Here is a 24,912-nt window from a genome sequence, read left to right as displayed (position 1 = left end):
ACTGCCAGAAGCTGGGCGTTGTGAAGAGAAGTGGATGATACTTCTATACACAACGCCCAGCTAGTAAAAGTAGTAAACACGCCACGATGTACGCACATAATACACGCCCAGTTGTACTTTTACTTTTCAACACGCCCAGTTGTACTTTTGCAAGCCTCATTTGCATAAATACGAAAATGGTCATAACTTGGCCAAAAATGCTCGTTTTTTAAAAATAAAAACGTTACTGTAATCTACATTGCAGCGCCTATCTGCTGCAATAGCAGATAGGGGTTGCAAAATCTGGTGACAGAGCCTCTTTAAATCAAAGCTGACCGCAGCATTCAAATAGAAAGAGGGAGGGGGGCCCTCCTTTAATTGAGGGACATACCTTTTTTGGGCAGACAGCCCAGCATCCATTGAAGGACCCCAGAGCTGTCTGACCATATTTCTTGTTGTTGTGGCATACTTAGGTATTCCCTAACAACTGCCTGTATACTATCAGTCCACAGGCTAATGTACTGGAATAAAGATATATAAAATAAAATAATTTTTTTTTTTAAAAAATACACACAAATATAAGTCTCAAAACATAAAATTATACACATATTTGGTTTAGCCACGACTGTAACAACCTGCACAACAAATTTATATAACCATTTACGATGATAGGTATATGCTGTAACTGAACTGCTTTTTTTCGGCATTTTTGCCAAAATAAAATTGATATAAATGAAACTATGTAAATGTACCAAAAGATGGCACCTACATAAATTACAAATCGTGGCACAAAAAACAAAGTCTCATACAGCTACGTCAAACAAAAAAAAAAAAAAAGTTATGAGCGCCGGAATGCAAAGAGGAACAAATCAAGAAATTGTTCTACCCCTCAAGGCCAAAATTGGCCCTGTCCTTAAGGGGTTAAACAATGACAAACAGGTTTCAAAGATCATCTTTTTTTGTCTGTATATAGTAACACAGCCATTGTCCGTTCCGTAGGTGTGGTAATGCCCCACTAGATCACCTGCCGCACAACAGAATCAGCACAATGCGAAAGAGATACAGGTAAGAAGTACAGAACTTTGTTTCCACCTAATCTGATTTGTTCAGTATTTATTCTCTGAACCATTTCCTTATCCTAGAAAATCACAGTTTACTGTTTCTTGTAGAAATGGGCTTGGACCAGTGAAAGAAGGAGAAGCTCAGTATTCTGTGGTGCACTGTACTGGGTACATTAAGGCCTGGCCCCCAGCAGGTAAGGGTAAGCGTTCATGCAATGAATATAGCATCTACCCCTGATCTCTCAGGGATCGCCAATCGGAAAGAGGGTTTCCAAACAAGACAACTCATTTATTAATAATATACTGTATGCAACATTTCTGTACAGTTATAAATATAGATTCTCTTAATTTGTCAAAGTACATTTCACAAAGAACCCTTCAATTTTAGGTAACATAATAAATGACAATAAAGTCGATTCAAGGCTTCCGCTGGTGGTTGGTGGAATGACACAGTGAGGTAGGAAATATTTGAGATAAAAAGTTCGTTAAATGCAGTAAAATACGGCCAATCAGATAGTCTAGTTGTAGGGACTCACTGAAGTGGATGGATATCATTTGTTTCGGGACGTTACAACCCCCTTGATTTTCGCCCACGACACTAGAACAGATGAATCGCCGGCACTTTTACATGCAGAGGGCCGGATTATTTGCTGGAAATTTGCACATATTGCAGGTGGCAACATTTTTGTAGAACACTGGAGAAATTTATTAAGACTGGTATTTCAGACCCGCAACCTTCAGCTAAGTTTAGCTAATTTGTTTTAAAATTGGCGTGAGCGGCTGAAACAGCACAAAAGTCACAATTTTTACGGCAAATTGCGACTGTGTTGTTTGCGATTTTTCTACGCAAGAAAACTGGTGTAGAAAAGTTAATAGATTCCCCCCCACTGTATGCAGTGTTATAAACGTTGCACATGTGATATGTAAAATGACATTTATTCCAATGTTCACTAATCAACATAACTATAGTAATGACCTAAAAGTAGCTCCGCAGTCTTCTTATAGCAGGTGGGACTAGGATACTTCTGTAAGTAAAGTTGCCTTGTAGCTTTGAGGGTAATATCTGGAAGGCGTTTTTGTGGTTTTTGGAATTTCTAATCTGAAAACTGTATTTAATATAAAACGTTCTGGTCATGAATAAGCAATGCCGCATCTGAAACTTCACATTCCCTAATGTCAGGAGTTCAGATACGTGAATTGTGCGCTACTCTATAAACTGGACCAGAGAAAACATTATTCTAAGTTTGATAGTATTAAAGGGGTAATCCCAGAATTGACAGTTATCACCTTTCTACAGGATTCCGTCAGTCACATAGACATTGAATGGAGTGGCGGTTCAGCATGCCGCCACCGCTCCAATCAATATATATGCTGCATTCAAGCTCACAGTGAGAAGGAATGGGGGGGCTCGGGACCCCTGTTCTTGCAATCGGTAGGGGTCCCAACAGTGGGTCCCCCAGCGATCAGACAATTATCCCCTATCCTGTAAGTTGATGATATTTCTGGAAGCTGCCATACATACGGGATGTGCGGAGTTTTAGAATGCTTTTTCTTTTCTTAATATTATGTTTCACATTAGAGGTGATGATGTATTTGGGGGATCAGAATAGTCTGTTTCAAATAGAAATGTGACTTTTTTTTTAGGTTTTTGAAAAATGATCTGGTAGTTAAAATTCTCACAGGATAATGAAAGATGCGGAATGTGTCTGCCAAACTCTGTCAACCGGACATCTCGGCTTTCCATCTTAACTAGGGCCATGTATTAGTAGCCCAGGAAAGGAAGAAGGACCTGACTTGTGATGGGCCATCCATTTTAAACCTTGCAGGACCACAGGGACCTGCAACACTCCGTAAGGAATGTGTTTTATTCCTGGATTGTTTATCATCCATTATTCTACTCTATTTCAATTACGCTGTTCATTTTCTGCCAGTTGTTCCAAGACTATTGTTTGTTGACTTGTAGTAGAACCACATGTTCCTTTATTTTCAGACAAGGGAGTCTGAGCGCTGCCGTATCATTTCCCCCCTAAAATCGCATAAAAACTGTTCAAAATGTGTTTCTGGGAAAGCTGGGTGACAACCAATCTGAATGTATAACAGAACTCAACAATGGCAATTCTACCCAGCTTGGCCTCCTTCACACAGTGCCTTTTTTTTTTTCGTTATGGCAAATCTGTGGCAGAAATCTGAGGATCAGAAAATCAGAGGAGCAAATTAGCAACAGATTTTTCTGACTTTTCTTTCAAAAACACTTTTTTCAGGGTTTTAGAATGCATGTAAAAAAAAACGCCATGCTTTTCAAGCATTCTTAATGACGTTTTTTTCAGCGTTTTTGATGACGTTTTTTATTGTTTGTCGTCTTGTACATGCGTTTTTCCTGCCATTTTAAAGTCCTATAGAGAATCACATGGAAAAAAACGCCATTCATAGTGCATTCTGTTTTTAAAAAAAGTGCCACTGACCCAAAAGACGCTAAGAAAAAGCCACAAAACAAAATGCTGAGTACAGTAGGCGTTCTCATATTTTACCAGAGACTTTAAAGTAACATCTGGTCGCAGCGTTTTTGAACAAAAAACACAAAACGTTATGATAAACGCCACCGAAAACTAAACGCGGTGTGTGAATTCAGCCTTGGGCCAGTTTCACACACATTTCTGCATACTTACATGTGCCAGTCCAAATAAAGCCTGCAGGAGAAAGATGAGGCGAATTGTGAAAAGGCACACATCGTCTGCTGCCCATGCGCCAGAAGGGGAAATATCCTATAATTAACGCCAGCTACCAGCATAAATTATAGTCAGCGTGTCAAGCGGCGGTTGGCCCCCACTGCCTTCTGCTAAACCCGCCCCTTTTTTAAGTTGCGTTAACGGTCTAAAGGCATCAAATTATGACTTTTGATGCATTTCTATATTTTCTATGCCAGATTTCTTATAAATTCCCCCATTGTTTCAATTCATTTTGAATTTTTCCCTGCATTATTTCAGGTGTTTTTTAAAAAAAAACAAAACACTGCAGCCAGTTGTGAGTTTAAAGTTTATTTTGAAATACAAGAAAGTCTATATAAATAGTCTTTTGTTTTTTGTGAAGTTTTTGGGGTTCAGTGGCATTTTTATCAAAATGCAGTATGCTCTAGGTATGGCGTTTTTTGGGCTTTTTTACTCCCTTATTTTTGTTTAATACAACTTCAAAAACATGCATTTCCAAAAAGTAAAAAATCGCCATTAAAAACACATGACCTTTTTTTTTTTAACATGCGTTTAAAATGCAGATAGAAAAGCATGTGTGAAGGAGGCATTAAAAAGTTGGGATACATCCGCTTTGGGAGATGTAACAATAGTGTTCATGCTTTCCCAGTAATAGATTTAACTAAGAAACAGCCGAGCACAATTTTTATAACTTGAAAGAAGAAAACTACTCGAGAACGGATATCGATATTTTTTTAAAGCTTCGTAGTAAACGTGCTATAGCGCCATGTGCACACGCAGCAGTTATATTCCACTGATGGGATGGCCTGAAATCCAGGGCATAACCGCACATTTTACATGCAGATTTTCCTGTGAAATGTCTCATTTTGCATAGCGAAAGGTGAAGTCTGCAGCAAATCTGGGAAAAATTATTTGATACATTTTAAAATCCACAGCATGTCCTTAAATCTGCACAGATTTTATTCTGCAGTGTTTGTATAGGTTTTTCAAAACATGCATTGTACTGTAGCTTAGTATTTCGGTGCACGTTCCATCTGGAACATCTTCAGGCAATCTGCTGTGTGTGCATACGGCTTTAGGATTTATGCACAGTAACATCATAGCATGCAGGAGCTTTAAATAACCTAACAAATGGTTTACAGTACCACAGACATGATGATAAAGTATCCGCTCCGCTCTAATGCATCTGTATATGCATAGGTGTGTGTGTGTGTGTATATATATATATATATTCATAGTATCCTCTGCTGCTTTATAGTCGTGTGTGAACAGGTTTTCAGGTTCTTTCTGCTAGTGATCAAGTTAGCAATGCCCCTCTATAACCTGTGAAAATTCCTGAGTTATGGCGTATGCTGTTTTGTCCTGTGGGAAAAGAGATTTTGCTTAGAAATCCTATATATAGAATGGTTTAGCCTGCGGCCAGCAACCCCATCTCTAATGCATGGCAGGTGGGAATTCAGCGTTCCAGCACACGCAAAGGATCACTTATTTTACATTGTTTGTGTGTTCAGATCGGAACAATCCCACTGATGTGAGGTCATATCGAGTAAGACCCCCTAATGGAGCTTTGTCATGAAGAAATGTAAAAACTGTAAGATGGAAACAATTCAGGCAAATGTAAGCAAATTCAATTCCTTAATGTCAAGGACAGAGGTCACTGACTAATTGAACTCTTACTCTGTAAATTACTGATGCATTTTTTCCATTCAGGCTCATTACTGAAATTTATTACAGAAATGGCCACTTGTTGCCATTTTTAGTTTCCCTAGAGATTATTTACTGCTGGGGAATTTTCAAATTTTTAAACAAATTCTACACTTCTTTTCTAACTCACACATAGTAAATATAAGAGAGAGAGCGAGAAAGGTAACGTTTTGGCGGTCAAGTTTTTTTGTCACCATTGTGCAAATTGAAGCCTTTTTTTCCGATGCACCTTTGTCAGCATAGGAGCATTGACCATCCGTCTGCTTCGGAGCCCCATTCGCAGTAGACTTCACTGAACTGTTGTTTTAGACACACATCTGTTAGGTAGATTTTCACGGTGAGCTGCTCCACTGTAGCGTGTCGTTCGGCCCTTGCGCACCTTCATAGCCGACGTTCACCTCTCACATCAATGGCATGTGGCGCTCCGCAGTTTCCACGTCGGTTATTTCCAATGGTGCCATTTGTCAACTCACGATACACTTTCACCACAGCAACATGCGAACAGTTCACAAACTGCGCTGTTTGAGAAATAGTGCCACCGTTCGCCTGAAAGCCAATAATCATCCCTTTTTGCAACTCTTATAAATCGCCCCTTTTACCCATGGCAACAACGAGTGATATGTGTTCAGACAGCCTATCACACACCTTATATACCCACCAAGCCAGCACACGACACATTAATTCCTTCATGGGCTACGCGCTGCCGGCGTCTAAAGTAGGAGGTGGTTATAAAAATGTGACTTGACTGTGTATAAGGGTATGTTTACATAAGATGTTTTTGGCCACATGGTAAAAAATTCCAGCAAAACTGCATGCGATTGCAATGCGGTTTTTGGCCATGTAGTTTTTACTGGTGAAACAACTTTATTTTACATGTTTCTCCTGTAAAAACCGCACAGCTAAAACCTGCATTGCAAAAACATGACAATTTACAGTAAATTTGCATGCACTTTTGCCATGATTTGTTTTATGCGTGTTTACCGTGCTGCCAAAAAGTCCTGTAAATGCACCCTTAGAAGGAGATGGGCTCAGGTAGTTGCCCCAGTTGTGACCAGGTATTTGGACCAGATAGATTCAGCAAGGTGAAGCGATTGTTGATTGTCAAAGAAATAAGTTTCCAACCAACACTTAGCTGGAGAACCCTTTATAGGAAACCAGATCTTTCTCACATGCACCCGTTCTTTAACCTCTAAATATGTCCCTTCATATTGTGTTAGTCTTTGTACTACATTAACCATACATATCTGGCACCCTTGCCGAGCAGCGTATGCCAGGCCGAGAGCTGCAGATTTTCCGTTGTGTTAAATCCCAGATTCCGAGCAGCGGCTGTCCTGCCAAGACTTTCTCTTCTAGGCTCCTCTCCTGGATTTATTCGGCAGTAGCATGAAGATAGTCCCATAAAAGGAGAGTGTAACTGGAATCACATCTGGTATGCACAACAGAGCCATGACTGGCGAACTATACTTGTGTCTTGTGTTAACTGTTTATGGATCTTAAGACATGCCCCTTTGTATCCTTCTGATGTAAGGATCATTCGAATGTGCTACGTAAAATACTTGCCCTTTTTATCTGGAAAATGTTATAATATTCTTCATGGGGTTTTGAAATTTAGCTGAAAGGGCCATTAAATCTAAAATATTAGCACAGTTTATAGACAGAGCTGCTAATAATATTCAAGCGCATGAATGTAAATGTTTCTGAAGGTTTTCAGATCTTAAGATATGTGAGATAAACTAGTGATCACAAAGGTCCTGGTTTTAAACCCGACCAAGGACATCATCTACATCTGGAGTTTGCATGTTCTCCCCGTTTGTGTGGGTTTCCTCCATGTACTCTGAATCCTCCCGCACTCCGAATACAAACTGATAGAGATAAATAAAATTGGTCCTTGTGTGTGAATATCTGAGATAGGGAAATTAGTTTGTGAGCCCCATTAGAGACAGGGACTGATGTGAATGGTGACAATTTTTGTATAGCGCTGAGGAATATGTTAACGCTATATAATCAATGGAAAATAAATCATGGGGCAGACATTTTGCCTTGACTTTTTTTTATTAATAATCCCATTAGAGACCTATCTATACCTCCATCTTGAATTTGCTGCATAAAGGGAACACTAGATCTCTAAACTAATCTAAAGCTGCAAATGACAAGTAAAGTAGACACCTCTGACAAATTTGCTTTGAAATACTCAACCAGTCTTCCCTAAAGAGCAGTTTATCATGACTAGAGGAACCTGCACACTCAACTATGGTTTTTTCAGAATAGAAAAATAGGGGGACTTGCCTTCTTTAAGGACTCCTATACTACACCGTATTTTGACAGACCGCCACGGACCCATGGTTTTGCGTACCGCAGAACCAATACAGTCGTATGCATGAGGCCTAAGACTTTGTGTTTAATGTCCCTTTAGGTGATACTTTCAATGGAAAGCCTATACAGTTTATGATGGAAGCAAGTATTTTTTTATTTGATTTTTGCAGTATGGTATTTAGAGCTTAGCATTGTTTTGTGGTGCATTGACTGTACAAGAAACGTTTCAATTGCTAAGCGCACTTTATGTCTCTGACGTGCTATATGTGGAGGTATTACGTGATGTTGTAGAACAGTCTAGTATTATACTCCCTATATCCGGAGTATCAGTGAATTCCCACCTCGGCTATCATTTATAGTCTTGTGTCTTCAGCTGCCTGTTTAAAGCTTCAGGACCAGAGAACCTGAGGTGAATTATAAAACCTAATTTATAGTTCACTAGGTGAAGCATTTTCCATTTCTAAACCCCCGTGGCTTCTACCGCTTCAGACATTTGGTTACAATAAGACAAGGGAAAAAAAAAAGTTATAATTTGTTATAGATTGGGTCGACGTGGTCCTGGCGTGCTCGCGACTCCTGCTCTCATCCTATAGAGGGAGAGTATGACTGTTACTTATTAGAAGTAGAAAACCTAGTTGCCTTGCAGATGCTATTCATACAATAGTGTGTACGTTTTACCTCATTTGTACCTAATAAATACGTTTTTGTCTGAGGAAAATATGTTTCATTTTACTTGACAGGATTAAAATTAACACAATAGACGTGATTACAAGGTCTATACTCCCCTTTCCCAGACTCCTGAATGGCATATTCCCTATTCTGAACTTCTCCATAATTAAGATCTGTACAGTGGCACGCAGAGCCTCGTGTACAGCACCGTAATATGGAGATATTTATTTATTTTAAACATTGGTCCTGGTGAAGATCAGGAAAAATCAGCGTAACAATAGGGCCCTATAGACTTCTATCAGTGTCAAATTATGTTTCCGTATGTCTCGGAATTTGCGCAGAGCTGTAATATTGCCGCGTACATAGGATCAAAGGAAATTGACTGTAAGGGTATGTTCACACGGCCTATTTTCAGACGTAATTCTGTCATATTACGTCTCGAATTACGCCTGAAAAGACGGCTCCATTACGCCTGCAAACATCTGCCCATTGCTTGCAATGGGTTTTACGCTGTTCTGTTCAGACGAGGTGTAATTTTACACGTCGTTGTCAAAAGACGGCGTGTAAAAAGACGCCCGCGTCAAAGAAGTGCATGTCACTTCTTTGGACGTTTTTGGAACCGTTTTTCATAGACTCCATTGAAAAACAACTCCAATTACGTCCGTAATGGACGCGAAAAACGCAAGTACTTGCAAAAACTTCTGAAATTCAGGGTCTGTTTTCGCCTGAAAATAGCTCCGTAATTTCAGACGTAATTTGTTAAGACGTGTGAACACACCCTTAGGCTGAGTTCACTGAGTTTTTTGTAGGAGGAAAATTCTGCCTCAAAATTCCGTTTGGAATTTTGAGGCAGATTTAGACCTGCCTGCACGCGGTTTGCCGCGATTTTCGATGTGTTTTTCGCTCGTGCCCATTGAGTGCAAACGGGCAAAACCGCAGCAAAATACGCTTTCTCTGCCTCCTGCCTTAGGGCGTTTAGGGACAGCTGAATGGCAACCCGTGTAGGTTCAGCTATTGTTTGTAATAACTTGACAAGATAATGCAAAGACGTTTATTTACTGGTTATTTCTTAGAATCGTGCTGCTCCATATAGCGGCCAGCCATGCAGATAGTTTCATTTTCTAACCTTCACAAGCAGAATGGAATAGGTTGCTCTTATGTGCTCTATATTTATTTACTGCGATGTAGTCATTGGAATATTCTATCTTCAATCACTTGTAGCGTATGTATAGGACATGAAGTATCCGGCGACAGCCATGTACATATGGTTCAGCTATACTATGTATACAAAGAACCGTCCCATTGAAGCGATGTAACTCTATGCCAGCTTTGTGCAATCTGGGAGATCACAGTCATTTCCCTCTGCGTAGTAAGGTAGTGACGCTACTATGTGGAGTGGGGTTATTATTTAGTATCGTCAATCTTGAAGCATTTCTATCAACCGTGATGGGCTCCGGCTCACTCACGCTTCTGCCGTCACCACATAACTTGGAGCCTGGTGAAATGAGCTTGGAAAAATGCTGAAACCAGCTCCGCAGAAGAAAAGCCGCATTTTTTCCAAATTCATAACAGGAAGTTTGGATGGCTCCGAGCAGTACAGAATTGCATGTGATAAAAATACCTCTAATGAGACACAAATGTGCTCCATCGCCTCAGATTTGCTACCAGTAAACAACATTCTTGAGCTGTGTGTCTGCTGAACAGTGGAACTAGGGACAGCAGCTTCTCATATATCCAACACTGAGTATGTATTAACTCTTAATATGTTTTACCGTGACGCATTACTACCACATGATTATGACACATTAGTTGACGTATACGCTCATCTACATATAAGGTTAGCATCTGAATAAGTAAAGGCTGCAATGTCTTCAATTACGGTTTATGAACACGTTGTCAACATTACCCACGGCGGATGCTATAAATATATTGTGTGTAATACACTTACACACTGCGTACATGCACATTCTTTTGCAAGCTAATTTTAGTAACAACAACTTTTAAATGGAAACCAACTCAGAAAATTTTCATATATGCACATATATCACGTCATATAGAAGACCGCTATGCGTAATGGCATTTTAATGGCTAAACGGTTATTATCAATATTACTTTTGGTATTTAACCTGGTAGTTAAAGAGTTGTCTGGTTTCAGAAAATTAATGTGTTTTTTTTTTTTTGTATAATTAAAAGTCATAGAATTTTCCAATGTAATTTCTGTACTCATTCCTTCTGGTTTTCAAGCTCTCTGCTTGGTGTTATTCAGTAGGAACATTCATTGTTTACATCCCCAGTGAATAAAATTCTGTCCATGGTCATGTGATGGACACACAGGCGCTGGGATTGTTACAAGACACAGCTCTGATACACATACTGTAACTGTAACGATCTCATCTCAGCACCTGTGTGTCCATCACATGACCATGGACAGCATTTTATCCACTGGAAGTAAACAATGAATGTTCCTACTGAATAATAACAAGCAGAGTTCTTGAAAACTGTGAGGAATTAATACAGAAAGTAAATTGGAAGATTGTATAACTTTTAATTATACAAAAAAATAAACATTAATTTTCTGAAAAAAACCCTTAAAAGGGCCTGTTCACATGACCGTCGCTTTCCGCCTTCAGGGTTTTGTCAGAGGTTTCCGTCGGGTTAACCCCTAAGCAGAAAGGCAAACGGAAACCTCAGCTTCCATTTCCCTCACCATTGAACTCAATGGAGACGGAAACCTAGCTAATGGTTTTTGTCTGTCACCGTTGTGACGGTTCCGTCGCTTTGACGGAATCAATAGCGCAGTCGACTGCACAATTGGTTCCGTTAAGAACAACGGAACCCTGTCGCAACGGTGACAGACGGAAAACATTAGGTTTCCGTCACCATTGATATCAATGGTGAGGGAAACAGTAGCTTAGTTTTCTGTTTGCCTTTCCGTTGAGGGGTTAACCCGACGGAAACCTTCGACAGAACCTCTCAATGGAAGGGAAACGGTGATGTGAACAGGCCCTAAGGCCCTTCTTTTCAGTTTTGTTTTTTTTTTAAATAGAAAACAATGTTTTATTGCTCATTTACACCTCTTATCTGTTATAGGAATGACTATCCCGGACGAAGATTCAGAGGCTGGGCAAGGAAGCAAATATTGCCTTGTTGCTATAGGAAGATTGCAGGTTTGAATGCTTATACTACTAATAATATACATATTACATTGTCCTCACTTTGTTCAAAAACATCAAATTCATATGTGTGAAACAGAAGTGAGAATTAAGAATAATGAATCATTATTATTAGTTGCCGTCTTCATGTAATAACTATACGTTTTTCGTGGTTTTTTTTCCGAATGTTTTTGTGTGTGTCTTTTTTTTTTTAACTCTATGTAGAGCGTTATTTACATATTTAAATATTTATATATTTTTCTTGGCAGGGGCAATGCAAGGGACTTGGGGCTATGGATAGTGTCAGCAGAAACATATTACAATTTATTTTTATTATAACTGGTTTATTGGGGTACATTATAAATATATATTTCTATTTTCACATGGCAGTTTTCAACTGGAGCTGACAGTAGCCCAAGTTACGGGGTAATACTGCCATGCTGTGTGACAGGGTTGTCCTGGGTCTTTTTATAAAGGAGCTGCAAGCAACCACTTCTGTCTTTTTTCTGGACCCTTGCATTATATATATACGTGCTTGCAGCTAAATGCAGACTACTTAGGCTACATTCACACGAGCGTATCGGATTCACGTGCGTGAAAAACGCGTGTGAATCTGGTCCGTGTGCATTGCGTTATGCATCAGTGTGCTTTGCGTGTGGCATGCGTTATTCACGCACTCACCAAGCACACCTTTCTAAAAAAAAATTCAATTGAATTGATGCACAAATCACGCACCGCACACGCATATGTGCATCTGTGTGCGGTGCATGGTTTTCACACACCCATTGACTTCAATGGGCACGTAGGTGCGTGAAAACGCACCAATATAGGACACGCAGCGAGTTTCACGCAACGGACTCTTGCTGCGTGAAAACTCCTGCATGTGTGAATGGCCCCATTGAAATCAATGGGTCCGTGTGCTGCACGTGATTTTCATGTTATTCACGTTCGTCTAAGATGTATATAGTCTACCACAGTAATGACGGTTTCGTTACACCCCGGACACCACCATTGACTTTAATGGGTACAGTCGGGCCGGATCTGCGACGGAGGCTTCTAACGGAGCCTCCAACAGATGTGAATAAGGCCTTATACTCACAGGTTTTTTATAGGACTATATTATGCTTGTTAAATATTATTCTTCCACCTATTAGTATTTTACTTTATTGGACAGTATCATGTCTGCCATTGTTCACGCTCACATACATCTCTACCGGGCTTATGTGTATATTGTAATGAATGCATCATCCCTTTAACCATCACCTAGTTTCAGACTTCCATTGTTCTCTTTCCACTTAAAGTAATTTTTTTTCCTCCACAGTCAGTCAGTCACTCACACACATTCATTTCTAATGCATTGATCCAGTTGCAAGTTTTCCATATTATTTCTGCCGCTCAATCTAAATCATGGGATAAAGTAGAATACTTTCTTTTTCAGGTCACAAGTTCTCCTGGGAGCCTGGATATGAATGGAATGTCTCTTCCCACCGAATTCTTATCACGACACAACACAGACGGAATCATCACATTTGTAGACCCTCGGTGCATCAGCGTAGTTGGGTACCAACCACAGGTTAGTGGTGGGACCAGTTACCATCTGTGATAGGTGTGAAATGTAGATGTATTTCGAGGATCGGGGTTTATTTGACTGTCATATGCGGGGCCTCGGTTTTCTGCTCTTTGTTTATTTACTGTTTCATGGTCTGTGCCTTTGATCAGACCGTGTACATTTTTGTGGGCTCATCATAATTGGTCTTGCATTGAAGTGGCCTAGACTTGTTCTTTACATCTTACAGAGCCCGTAAAGCTATAGATTTACTAAGATACTATAACACAACTGTTTCTTGACTATCTAGGACCTCCTGGGGAAGGATATTATTGAGTTCTGCCACCCTGAAGACCAGAGTCATCTTCGAGAAAGTTTTCAGCAGGTATATGGTGCTGAGGACTACGACTGCAATGTCATTGTTTTAATTAAAGACTATGAAACAAATCACAGAATGACCCTTTTATTAGGGTCTAATTTACAAGCGCTTTTTTTGCCTTGCTTTTAATAAAATTGGGGCAAAGAAAAAGTCACAAAAAATATGCTTTTAGTGATGTATACCAAACTGCTGTGAACTGCAGAGTGCCCAAGCTGATGTAACAATAGTGCACTTTTGATGTGTTCTGAATTTTCCGAGACATTAGATAGATAGATAGATAGATAGATAGATAGATAGATAGATAGAGACTAGATGTTGAATTTTAATGACATCTGCTTTGCATAATTCCTTTCCACATACGTTGGCAAGTTCTGTACTTGTTAAATGTGTACAATCTTGCTCCAGAAGCTTAAGCACTTGATCAAAAATGTAGGCGCACTTGTGCCAAGCAGCCCTAACTTCTGTGGTGTTTGAGGAGTGTAAGGCTAGGTTCACACTTAGCATCTTTGTGGATTTTCTGTTCATAATCTGCACTAAAAATCTGCATCAAAGCACAATACAATGCAAGTGAATGGGGTTGTACAAAATAAACTGCAACATTTTCAGCAGATTGTGGATGTCCTATCTGTCACAGAATTTTGCCACAAATTTGGCATGCAGATTTCACCCATTACAATGCAAATGCGAAATTCTCTGCAAGTTTTGGTGCAAATTGACAGGATAGTTCTGCAGCTGAGATTTTACACTGTGGATGAACTCGGCCTAGCTCATTCTGACAGGCAAGTGTCAGAATTCAGCTGCTTATTGGATTTCATAATCTTATAAAGCCTAGAAAGCAATATTTGTGCATGGAGCTAAGGATACATTACCTTGGATATTCTGCGACTGTAATGTGGAGTCATTTAAGCTTTAGCTGCTTTATAAACCTCTTGATTCTAAAACCAAACACCAGTTGTAGTATTGCCAGACAACTAGCTATTGTAAGCAGTAGGGATGAAATGTTCGGATATGTGACACCATTATAAAATAGTTAACATACTATGGAGACAGAAGGGCAAATATATTAGTCCATTGTATCTTCATGAAAAATGACCTTTTAGTTATCTGAATGATCGACTGTATTTTAGGCTCGTCTGTTCTGTTGTAATGCAACATTTCTTCCACAAGGTGGTGAAGCTGAAGGGACAGGTGTTATCAGTGATGTATCGCTTCCACACTAAGACTCGAGACTGGATGTTACTTCGCACTAGCAGCTTCACTTTCCAGAACCCGTACTCTGATGAGATCGAATACATTATCTGTACAAATACCAATGTGAAGTAAGTAGCCTGCAGACAGTCTGCCCTGCTCTTAATCCTTCTCCTATTACATTCTGAACAAATGTAGGCCACAGTATTAATCTACTGGTCTGAGTAATAATTGTATATGTGTAAGTATAACACAATGTACACAGATATATATGTTTAAATATAACACATTGTAAACCATGTTCCTGCCCCAGCTTTGTCTACTTTGATACTACTCAGTTACTATTTATTTATCACTCCCTGTCCCCAGTGGGGCTCACAATCTAAATTCCCTTTCTGGATGTTTTTGGAGTGTGGGAGGAAATCGAAATTTCCGGAGGAGGAAACCCACGCAAATTCAGGGAAAACATACAAACTCCATGCAGATGTTACCCTTGGCCGGATTCGAACCCAGGACCCCAGCCCTGCACAATGGAATATAAAAGTTGTTTGAGGGCTGCATCAATTCTATATGGGAACAAAAGAAGTTTGTCAGTGTTTATAGCTGAACGAAGTACAGCCTTGATATTTGGAGCATGAGAATCATAGTGTTTGTGGGTAGCTTCAGTCTGTAGCTTTAACGAACTGAAGCTATTTCCTTCCACACCTTTTTACTTATTTCAACAAATCGTGAGATGTGTGGCGCTAGATGACCAGTTTTGAAAGAAAACATGATTTTGCATATTCTGTCACGAGATGTCTATGTGTGGCCACCCAGTGGCTGTGATGTGATTTGCGGCCTGTCAAGAGGTTTGCTAGCATGTCGTGATATTGTATTTAATTAAATGTATGATAAATTGGAGTCCACAACCAAAGATAAAGGTGGACACATTTGTATTCGATCTTTTACCGGTCCCAGTAAGATATATAATCACATGTATTAAAACACACAGGTAAGGCTAAGAAGGCTAAGTATGAAACCTGATCCCCACACCTGTCGCATACAAACTGACCACATGGTTGACTCTTCCTATGTAATATATACATATGGGCAGACTATTTCATTTACATTTCATACAGAAGTGCATTTCATTAATCTCCTCTATATTATATTGAGCACACATTTTGGTCACCAAATATCAACATTTTCAAGGGTTATGCAATTTTTTAATATTCCAACCAACACGGATGCACAGCTGATACGCTTAACAAACCCTGCACCTGTGTCAGTTGGATGTTAGCGGTACAAGTTTCAAGCCTCTGGATGTAAACAATCATGTTTTCGCTCACTGCAAGAAAACAGAGATTGTGAAACTGAATGAAGGATTGAAACATAAAAGATATTCTAATATTGCAGAACCTTCCATTTAAGCTTTATCTGCATAAAACTGGAAAACTCCTTTAAGACCTCTGCCTTGGACACTGCACTGCATGATAGAGGGCACATCTGGGGCAGCGATGCTGTTTATTTGTTTCCGTCAGATAAACTATCTATACTGTTATAGCCTACAGTATTTCCGCAGCTGTTTCTGTGTTCCTAGGCAGGTCCAGCAGCAGCAGGCCGAGCTGGAGGTTCATCCAAGGGACAGCCTGTCCTCCTATGACCTGTCACAGGTGGGTATCTGTCACATATTCCTCCCAACCCATCTTCTTGCTGTGTGCTCAGCCTGTGTTCGCTGACATGGTTTCCTTCATTTCAGGTGCCTGTCCCAAATCTGTCGGGGAATGTACATGAAGGGGGGAAGTCTGTGGTTGATAAGTCCGAATCCATATTTTCTCAAGACCGGGACCCACGCTTTGCTGAGATGTTTGCTGGAATCACAGCCTGTAAGTTGTCCATTTTATCCCGTGAGACCAATCACAAGATATTAAAAGTGATAGTTTTTAAAGCGTCATTTTTGGGCATACAGCCTGTCTGTGTACCGTCAGGATATTTTCTGCACTTGCCCTTGACGCCTCAGTACCTAGAGTACTATCAATGTTCATCTTTTTCATCTTGACCCTAATAGAGTCAGTCTGCCTACTTTCAACAATTTATTAAATCTTTAAAGGGATTACGTGATCTTAGATACCTATCAAGTTCAGATCAGGACAGTTCAGAGTATGCAATAGAATTCAGGGACTCCAGGGATCTTGGTTATGTGTGTTTTCAATAAGCATTTATGTATGTTTGTAAAAGCAGTAAAAGGGTCAAATGCCGAGTCTTCATTGAGAAGGAATGTAATGTAACATATCCAGGGTGCCTTCTGCTAGCCTGCTTGTCGCCATCAATGCATAGTTCCAGAGGTAACAGAGGCCTGTGTCTCGGATAGAATTAGGGGGGTAACGTCTGCAAGAGATCTGACTGCTTGTAAATTATTTATATACTGTTTGTGAAGATATATTGAGTGAGGATTTAATACTATAACTGGTGGAGGCGGATTTATTTTACTGACATATTCATTATCTCTGTAAACCTTACGTGAAAGTTAAATGCGTTAATATCTAGGTGAATTTTGTTAAGCTGCATATTATAGGATAAGCATACTTTCACGTGAAATTTGTGAAAACCTAAATTGTGACATTTAAACCTTAAAGAGGCTCTGTTACCAGGTTATAAGTGCCCCATCTCCTACATAGTCTGATCGGCGCTGTAATGTAGATAACAACAGTGGTTTTTATTTTGAAAAACGATCATTTTTTAGCAAGTTATGAGCAATTTTAGATTTATGCTAATTACTTTCTTAATAGACAACTGGGCGTGTTTTTACTTTTTACCAACTGGGCGTTGTACAGAGGAGTGTATGACGCTGACCAATCAGTGACCAATCAGCGTCATACACTTCTCATTGTTCCAGCCTATTGTTACAGTGTGATTGTGCTGTGGATCATGCTGGTCTGGAACAATGAGAAGTATATGACGCTGATTGGTCACTGATTGGTCAGCGTCATACACTTCTCATTGTTCCAGTTGTTTATTAAGAAACTAATTAGCATTAATCTAAAATTGCTCATAACTTGCTCAAAAATTATCGTTTTTCAAAATAAAAACCACTGTTGTTATATACATTACAGCGCCGATCAGATTATGTAGGAGATAGGACACTTATAATCAGGTGACAGAGCCTCTTTAAAGAGACACTCCAGTGTTTTTTTTTTTTGTGGCCCCCGTTTGTAAAGTACGCCCGGTAAAATGTAGGGCAGGTCATTCTCTTACCGGGCGCTTTGTTGCCAAAATATCCCGTCCACAATTCTGTCACGTGACCACACTCTCTACATGGTTGGTCTTGTTTGGGATTCATATTGACAAAAACTTGTTATGAAGCAGAAAAAACCTACACTGTATTTCAATTATAGCAAGTAGCTACTATGTAAGGAAAGTTCTGACGTCTTTCCCACTTCCCTAATAGCTGAGAAGAAAATGTTGTCAGCATCCAGCAGCGGGACTCAGCAATTGTACTCAACAGGAAGCCCCTTCCAACCTGGTCACAGTGGCAAGACCTTCAGGTAAATATGTAGAACTGTCCTTGAGGTCATATTGGCCTGAAAGGAGCATTCTGGTGAATAAATGATTCGGCCGAGTCAACACAGAAAAGTCCAACACTAATAATGCAATGATTGCTGTCAGAATGCATTGGATCACACAATGTATGCAGCCAAATATGGCCGCCACACAACGCCAGTCGCTGCAATTGACATGTACGTTTATATGTTGTGATTCCGCAGTGTGATCTTTGTACTGCAATTATAATCAATATCAATTTTGCGTAACAATTTTTTTTGTAAATTCACTGTTTATTTTAGAATTTTCTTTCAAAAAGTAACAAAAGGATTAATACAGAATCACTGTAACGTTACAGAGCAGTAAAGTATCAAACAAAATAAAACAGAATAGGGGGAGAAAAAGGAAAGGGTAGGTGATTCCACTAAATGATGATCTAGAAAGATAATCAGAAAAATACAGATAGAGTATCTTTTCGTGTTTCTATCTCAAGCAACGTTTTCTAGACAAAGATTAGATCCGTAGACAAAAACGAGTCGACTAGCTCTGATTCTTGGAAAGTCATTTTTGCCATATCTTGAGAAATTTATTATAGTTTGTACATCTAATCCAATGTCTTTTTTCAAAATTATAAATGATACAAGTTTCCTTGTACCAATATTTTATTAAGGGAGTAGATTTTTTTTAAATAAATGTAATGTAAGTTCATTGTTGATGTCACAATTTTAAGTGTCAAAAAGGTTCATGAGAATAAGATTAGGTGTCAATTTTATAGATGTTGAGGAAATTGCGTTTAGAATTTTTTCTATAGTATTCCAGAATGGCTTAATTAAGAGGCAGTGTACCCTTTTGTCGACTCCAAACAAATCCATCGCGGGTTTATTAAAAGAATTAGATATTTATGGCTCAATCTCCAACTTTAAGATTAACATAACAAAATCAGAACTATATAACAAACATTCCCCATGAGATGTGGTCTAATTTACTCAGGAAATACCCCTTTAAAATCGCTAAAGATTCCTTCACTTACTTAGGAGTGAAAATTTGCCCAGATCATAAGGAATTAGTCAATCTTAGCTATCCTCCCTTACTACAAAAGATAGAAAAAGATATTAATAGCTGGGAAACTCTTCCATTTTCCTGGTTTGGGAGATGTAACTTAGTTAAAATGTCCACCCTTCCGAAAATGTTATATCTCCTACAAACTCTCCCGATTGAGATTCCAAGTAGTTTCTTTAAACTAATTTAAAAAAATCATAAACCAATTTGTCTGGGAAAAAACTAAACAACGCATCAAATATGATACATTGATGAAAACACAAAAGGGGGGGGTGGTATAGGGCTTCCAGACTTTTTAAGCTACAGGAATTAAACACATGTTTGTTGGATCACTGAATGGCTCGTTAACCCCCCTCCCCCCACCCCCCAGGAAATTATGGGTAGAGATCGAAAAAGAGACAAATCTATGTAATATTATACATGGTATTTGGAAAACTAAATACAATAAAATCTGCTATAAAAAAATATCTAATCCTTACACGTTGACATCACTTAAGATATGTCCTATATAAACAAATGGGAAATAGAACTAAACACCTCCTTTAGTGATAACCAAATTACTAAGATTCTCAATAACATTTTGCGTAACAATTTACAGGAGAAATGTTGTATTTGACTTATGTGAGAGTCATGGAAAATAATATGAATTATACGACTCTTTATATCATGATATTTGCACAATATTGCTGTATGTTCCTCATTAAAATACATATGCATATAATAAATGTCATATTATTTGCTATTTGCACACAAATACAGGATTTGATGCATACATTCAAAGCATTTTATTAGTATTGGACACATTACTGGCTCCAAATAAAAGTAAAGATAAGAAATAAAAATGATGGTATACAACATAGTATATATTATTGATCGTATACCACATAATATATAGTATAGATATTCTACCATAAAGTATAAGTACAATAAAACTTAGCCGAGCATTTTTAAAGTTTTTATTTCTATTTACATTGACATTAACCCAGAAACCTAAATATAATAAGCAAAGTAAAGGTGATAGTAAAATAAAGTACATTGAATAGCTTGCCTGGGAATCTTCCTCCCTGGGTAGGAGCAGCCACATTTTAGGACTTTCACTGGAACACATAGATAAAATGGGGTGAGTGCCACCTACAATCTTTAAGTGTAGCTCTACGAGGATGTCGGCAGCTCCTCCTGCCTATACAGAACAGGTAGGTAAGCTACCAACTAAGGCAGGAGGATGCGGACTATTTATACGATTTCCATCATTAACATTTATGGAGTCAGAATTTTGTTTACCTGTATGTACAGGGCTTTGACTTTTAATTGTTAACTCGAGGAAGGCAATTTGTTCCGTTCATGACAAAATATATACATTATTATATACAATACTACATGCTAGATGTCCGTAATCGCCAAATGTGCATATTACTTCTAGCGTGCACAATGGAGAATACCATCCAATGTACCCTCTTAGCCATAATACTTTAGTATCTTAAATTGATTGGTAACCATACAGAAGACCCTGATGGGCCATCATGTACAATATGCCATATTGGTTCACAAAGTAGAATGAATCACAAAAATGTTTTTGAACTCCTCTTTATTGCCACTTTATTATTCCAGTTCTTCAGTGGTCCATGTGACTGGTGTGAATGAAATCCAGTCACCCACGGGTACAGGACAGAACTTAACCCAGATATCACGCCAGATTAATGCTGGGCAAGTCTGGACAGGAAGCCGACCGCCTTTCCAAGGACAGGTATTTTCACTTCCAAATATCTCGATGATTAGTCTTAATGGGTCTCATGTATCAATTGTGTTGGTTTAGCTTTTCTGCTGCCAGATTTGGCAATCTCTGTGACATGTTTTTATAATGTTGTGCACCATTTCATAGATTTGTCTCAAGACTTGCGCAAGGGGAATCTATATGACAAGTTTAGCCAGATATTCAAAGGCAATCGGCATAATTATATATTTCATTGGTCGCCCATTCACTTGAAGCTTCATTTGGCAATATCAGCTGATCACTGGGGTTTTCATCAGCTGAACCGGGGGACTGATTACTGCAGGGGGGGGCTGTTTTGTAGAGGGGTTTGAATTGTGGGTCCTCTATTTCTTCAAATTGGTAAGCCAGGTTCTGGGTTATTTTAAGTCAAATTTTTTTTTATATTTCAAAGCAAATTACTACACAATCCGGAAAAGCTCAAACTTCTCCATTTGGTATTGGAACAAGTCACACATATACATCGGACCAATCCACATATAGTCCACTGTCAAGCCCAGCCACGTCATCTCCCAGTGGAAATGCTTACTCTAGCCTTGGAGGAAGAAACGCTGCATTCAGTAAGTCTACACTTTCTGGCTTTCTACAATCCAAAGTGACTAGTCTCTTGATCTGTGACATTTTCCTTAACATGTGTAGTGACAAACGTATATTTTGGCACACCATAAAAGTTTTCCAAATCCAGTATGAACTATGGCAGCCCTACACATGTGAGGGCACCCCTGTCTGACTGCTTACTGTCCCCATAAAAGATCATTGGTTTAGTAACCAGGCATCTTCATCCTACAGCAAAGGCCTTTTTAAACCAGTGATCAGTCAGATTTTAATTTATATGAATGAGTTATATGAACATAGAGTATAATAGTAAGCCACAATGCAATTGTTCTGTTCTTACCACCATCTATGCTTGGTAATACTGAAGACTCCCTAGCTCACTGGTTTGAACAGAATTCCCCCTGTTCATAATACAGTTTATATGAATTAGACTTTGTCCACACCTCCATGTCAAATGGATCTTACAACAAATTCCATTAATTTTAATGAGATTTTGTTTTTCTCTTTTGTGTTAAACACATCTCTCGACAGCCTTGACAACAAGCTTTTTTTTAAATAGTCAAACGCTGCATACATCTTTTCCATCGGTTTTTCTACCCTTTTGCATGTTGTTTTTTTTTGTATAATAAAGTAAGTGACGGATGGAAAAAACAAAAGGGACAGATGACAGCCAGTGCATCTATATTTCATCATAGCACTATGCACTAGGAAACAGTTACAAATACACTTACAAGAAAGGATCAAAACCTGAAAGCATCAACAAAGGACAGTCGTTTTTCCACAAAGTAAAAAAATGATGACAGTGGATGCATTTTTGCATCAGTTTTTATAATCTGTCATACAAGAAAAAAGCGGGACACAATTCCTAGTGTAAACATCAACTTATTGACTTGGCATACACATATTCACTATATTTATTTCACTTACCACGTACCAGTATGTTTCATTTATATCAGTTATATTCAGCAGAATGAGACATCTATCAAATTCACCATGTTTATTGTATAGCTTATTATAGATCGCTCTAGTATGTATTTATCTGGTCATTATGTGCAGCTGAAACAGGTCAGAGCGGTAGCCAGTTCCAGGGACGGGCATCGGAAGTCTGGTCTCAGTGGCAGAGCCAACATCATAATCAACAGAGTAATGATCAACACTCCCATCAGCAGCCAGGCCAAGCAGAAGTGTTTCAGGTACTGTGCAAATGTGTCAAGTTTGTGAGTTATGGATAATGAAAAAGGATAAATGATGTAAAAATGATCAACCTATACTTCTCAGATAATGTCAATGAAATTTCCCAATATACAATATCAGACTTGTCAGCTATGGGAGTGATCTGGATTCCTTCCTGTCCATCAACACTTTCTAACATTCCATAAGCTGTGGTCTGTTTTCTGCTGACGGATACTCAAGGATAGGAGGAGGATTGAGTGTAATGAGTAGAAGTAGATTTGGAACAATTCCTATAAAAACACAATATTAGGGAGCATATATTTAAGCAACTCCCTTGTGTTTTCTGCAAACTTGCGCTAAGAGACATGTCAGTTGCATTGTATGGAGGGCAATATAGTTAAAATATAAATATTCAAAATTTGCCATCTGAGAGGGGACATGGGTAGGAGTGGCATTTCTGAATTCATATGTAAATCTTTTGTGACCCCAGGACATGCTACCTATGTCTGGAGACCCCACCCAAGGAACTGGTAACTACAACATTGAAGACTTTGCAGACCTGGGGATGTTTCCACCTTTTTCTGAATAATCTTACGGAAGAGATCTCCTTTTCTGTGTTACCTATATCAGCTTTGTATTGTAAGACAGTAAAGACCAGAGACAGTATCATCTCTGCACTTATACTTGCTCCCTCCAAACATCCCTGACTCTCACAAGCTGGAGAACATCACGAGTCCGTTTCTGCCTCAAGTTCATACTCGGTGGTCATTACATGTTGCAGACTGCCCCTCTGACCGCGAAATGTAAGTGGGAGACAGAAAATACATTGCGATCAACTGGCATATTGTTATACAAAATGACACTGGCTGCTACAATGGCCGCATATCTTGTAACTGGAAAACCATCTTCAGATGAACCAGCATAGAATGTAATGGCAGTAATTCATATATGACCTAGGAATCATCTGTCTGTCTCCACTGTACTGTGTGAAACCATTCTGTCGCTATAGTCTGTATTATCACGTAACACTCAGATCCCCGTCCTATCATTTCCCAGGCTCCTCCATAATCCGCTGTGAACTGGGCAGTCTTAACATGGCTTTTACAATGACCAGTCACACGGTTACTAAACTGTCAAGCTGTTCTGTTATGTGAGGCGTATACATTGTGTATTTTGTACTACTGAATGTCCTGTACCAATTGCCATATTGCATAGTCTGAATATGCAGTGTTTTGCTAACGTCATTTCATTAAACGGTGACATGGCCACAATGTTACATTGATTTGTCAACTGTTCTTCTTTTGTAAGATAAAGAAATATTCATAGGAACCAATCAATACATTGCTTACTTAATGCCGCCATTCCCGTTTACACAAGGGTTGTCACCCAGGTTCACCCAGTTATGCGGTGATAAGGGATCAGAAAACGTATTACAGCTTATCTTGGCAGATTTACCTACGGGTTTTGACTGGGCTTTCTTAAAAACAAATACAACAAGAAACAGATAAGTTTTGTAATAACTTGACGGAAAGAATGAGTTACAGACTTACCACTAGTCTTGGATTTTTAGAAACAATGCTCTTTAGGTGTCACAAGGTTTAAAGAGAGTCTGTCACCAGACAAACTCCTTTAGGAAGAACCTAGAATAAATCAGCAGGTGCTATAATGCCTGCTGAATATCACCCTAAAATCCCTCACTTCCGTTCAGCACTGAACTCCTGTTCAGAGCTCTGGGACAGATTTACTAATGCGGTCTAAGATTTTGACAGTGAAAAGATGTGCATAATTTATCACATGGCGCTCGCTGTATGTTTAATTTGGCGCTTGTTGCTAAATATGTTAGAGATTTTTCTTATTCTTATAATCCCTTTTGGTTTGATTAGTTCATGCCAAAATGTTGGCGCAATTGTGGTGCACAGTGGCAGATATTTTGCCACGCCCTTTTTCTTAAATCGCGCATCTTGAGCTCCACATCCTCCCCTTCCCCTCTGCCGTTGTCTGACGGCTCTGCTTGTCTTCAGCATCATACAGGCAGAGCACCATCAACTGCAGAGGGGAAGGGGAGGATTTGGAGCTCAAGATGCCGGACACTTCCCGGTTCGGCAAACACTGGAAAACTAATTTGCATACGATGCGTGGCAG

At 39.1% G+C, this 24,912-nt stretch overlaps 1 protein-coding gene across 7 annotated transcripts in view; it reads left to right on the top strand.

Annotated features, from left to right (window-relative positions):
- Positions 1 to 24,046, top strand: part of ARNT2 (aryl hydrocarbon receptor nuclear translocator 2) — a 100,699-nt gene extending 76,653 nt beyond the window's left edge. For 5 of the 7 annotated variants that reach the window (XM_075858159.1, XM_075858156.1, XM_075858160.1 and 2 more), the window contains 13 exons: positions 979 to 1,044; positions 1,149 to 1,240; positions 11,522 to 11,598; positions 13,022 to 13,156; positions 13,440 to 13,514; positions 14,676 to 14,827; positions 16,276 to 16,348; positions 16,435 to 16,561; positions 18,124 to 18,220; positions 20,883 to 21,018; positions 21,437 to 21,602; positions 22,654 to 22,790; positions 23,261 to 24,046. In XM_075858159.1, the coding sequence (XP_075714274.1) occupies positions 979 to 1,044; positions 1,149 to 1,240; positions 11,522 to 11,598; positions 13,022 to 13,156; positions 13,440 to 13,514; positions 14,676 to 14,827; positions 16,276 to 16,348; positions 16,435 to 16,561; positions 18,124 to 18,220; positions 20,883 to 21,018; positions 21,437 to 21,602; positions 22,654 to 22,790; positions 23,261 to 23,359 (1,432 nt within the window). In that variant the 3' untranslated portion in view covers positions 23,360 to 24,046. The remainder of the gene's footprint in view (positions 1 to 978; positions 1,045 to 1,148; positions 1,241 to 11,521; positions 11,599 to 13,021; positions 13,157 to 13,439; positions 13,515 to 14,675; positions 14,828 to 16,275; positions 16,349 to 16,434; positions 16,562 to 18,123; positions 18,221 to 20,882; positions 21,019 to 21,436; positions 21,603 to 22,653; positions 22,791 to 23,260) is intronic. The other 2 variants (XM_075858157.1, XM_075858161.1) reach the window with 1 other exon arrangement.
- The last annotated feature ends 866 nt before the right edge of the window (positions 24,047 to 24,912 follow it).

This window comes from Rhinoderma darwinii, chromosome 3 (assembly GCF_050947455.1).
Source record: "Rhinoderma darwinii isolate aRhiDar2 chromosome 3, aRhiDar2.hap1, whole genome shotgun sequence".
Taxonomy (NCBI): Eukaryota; Metazoa; Chordata; class Amphibia; order Anura; family Rhinodermatidae; genus Rhinoderma; species Rhinoderma darwinii.
The sequence above is the reverse complement of the archived record's forward strand: the minus strand, read 5'-3'. Positions and strand labels throughout refer to the sequence as shown.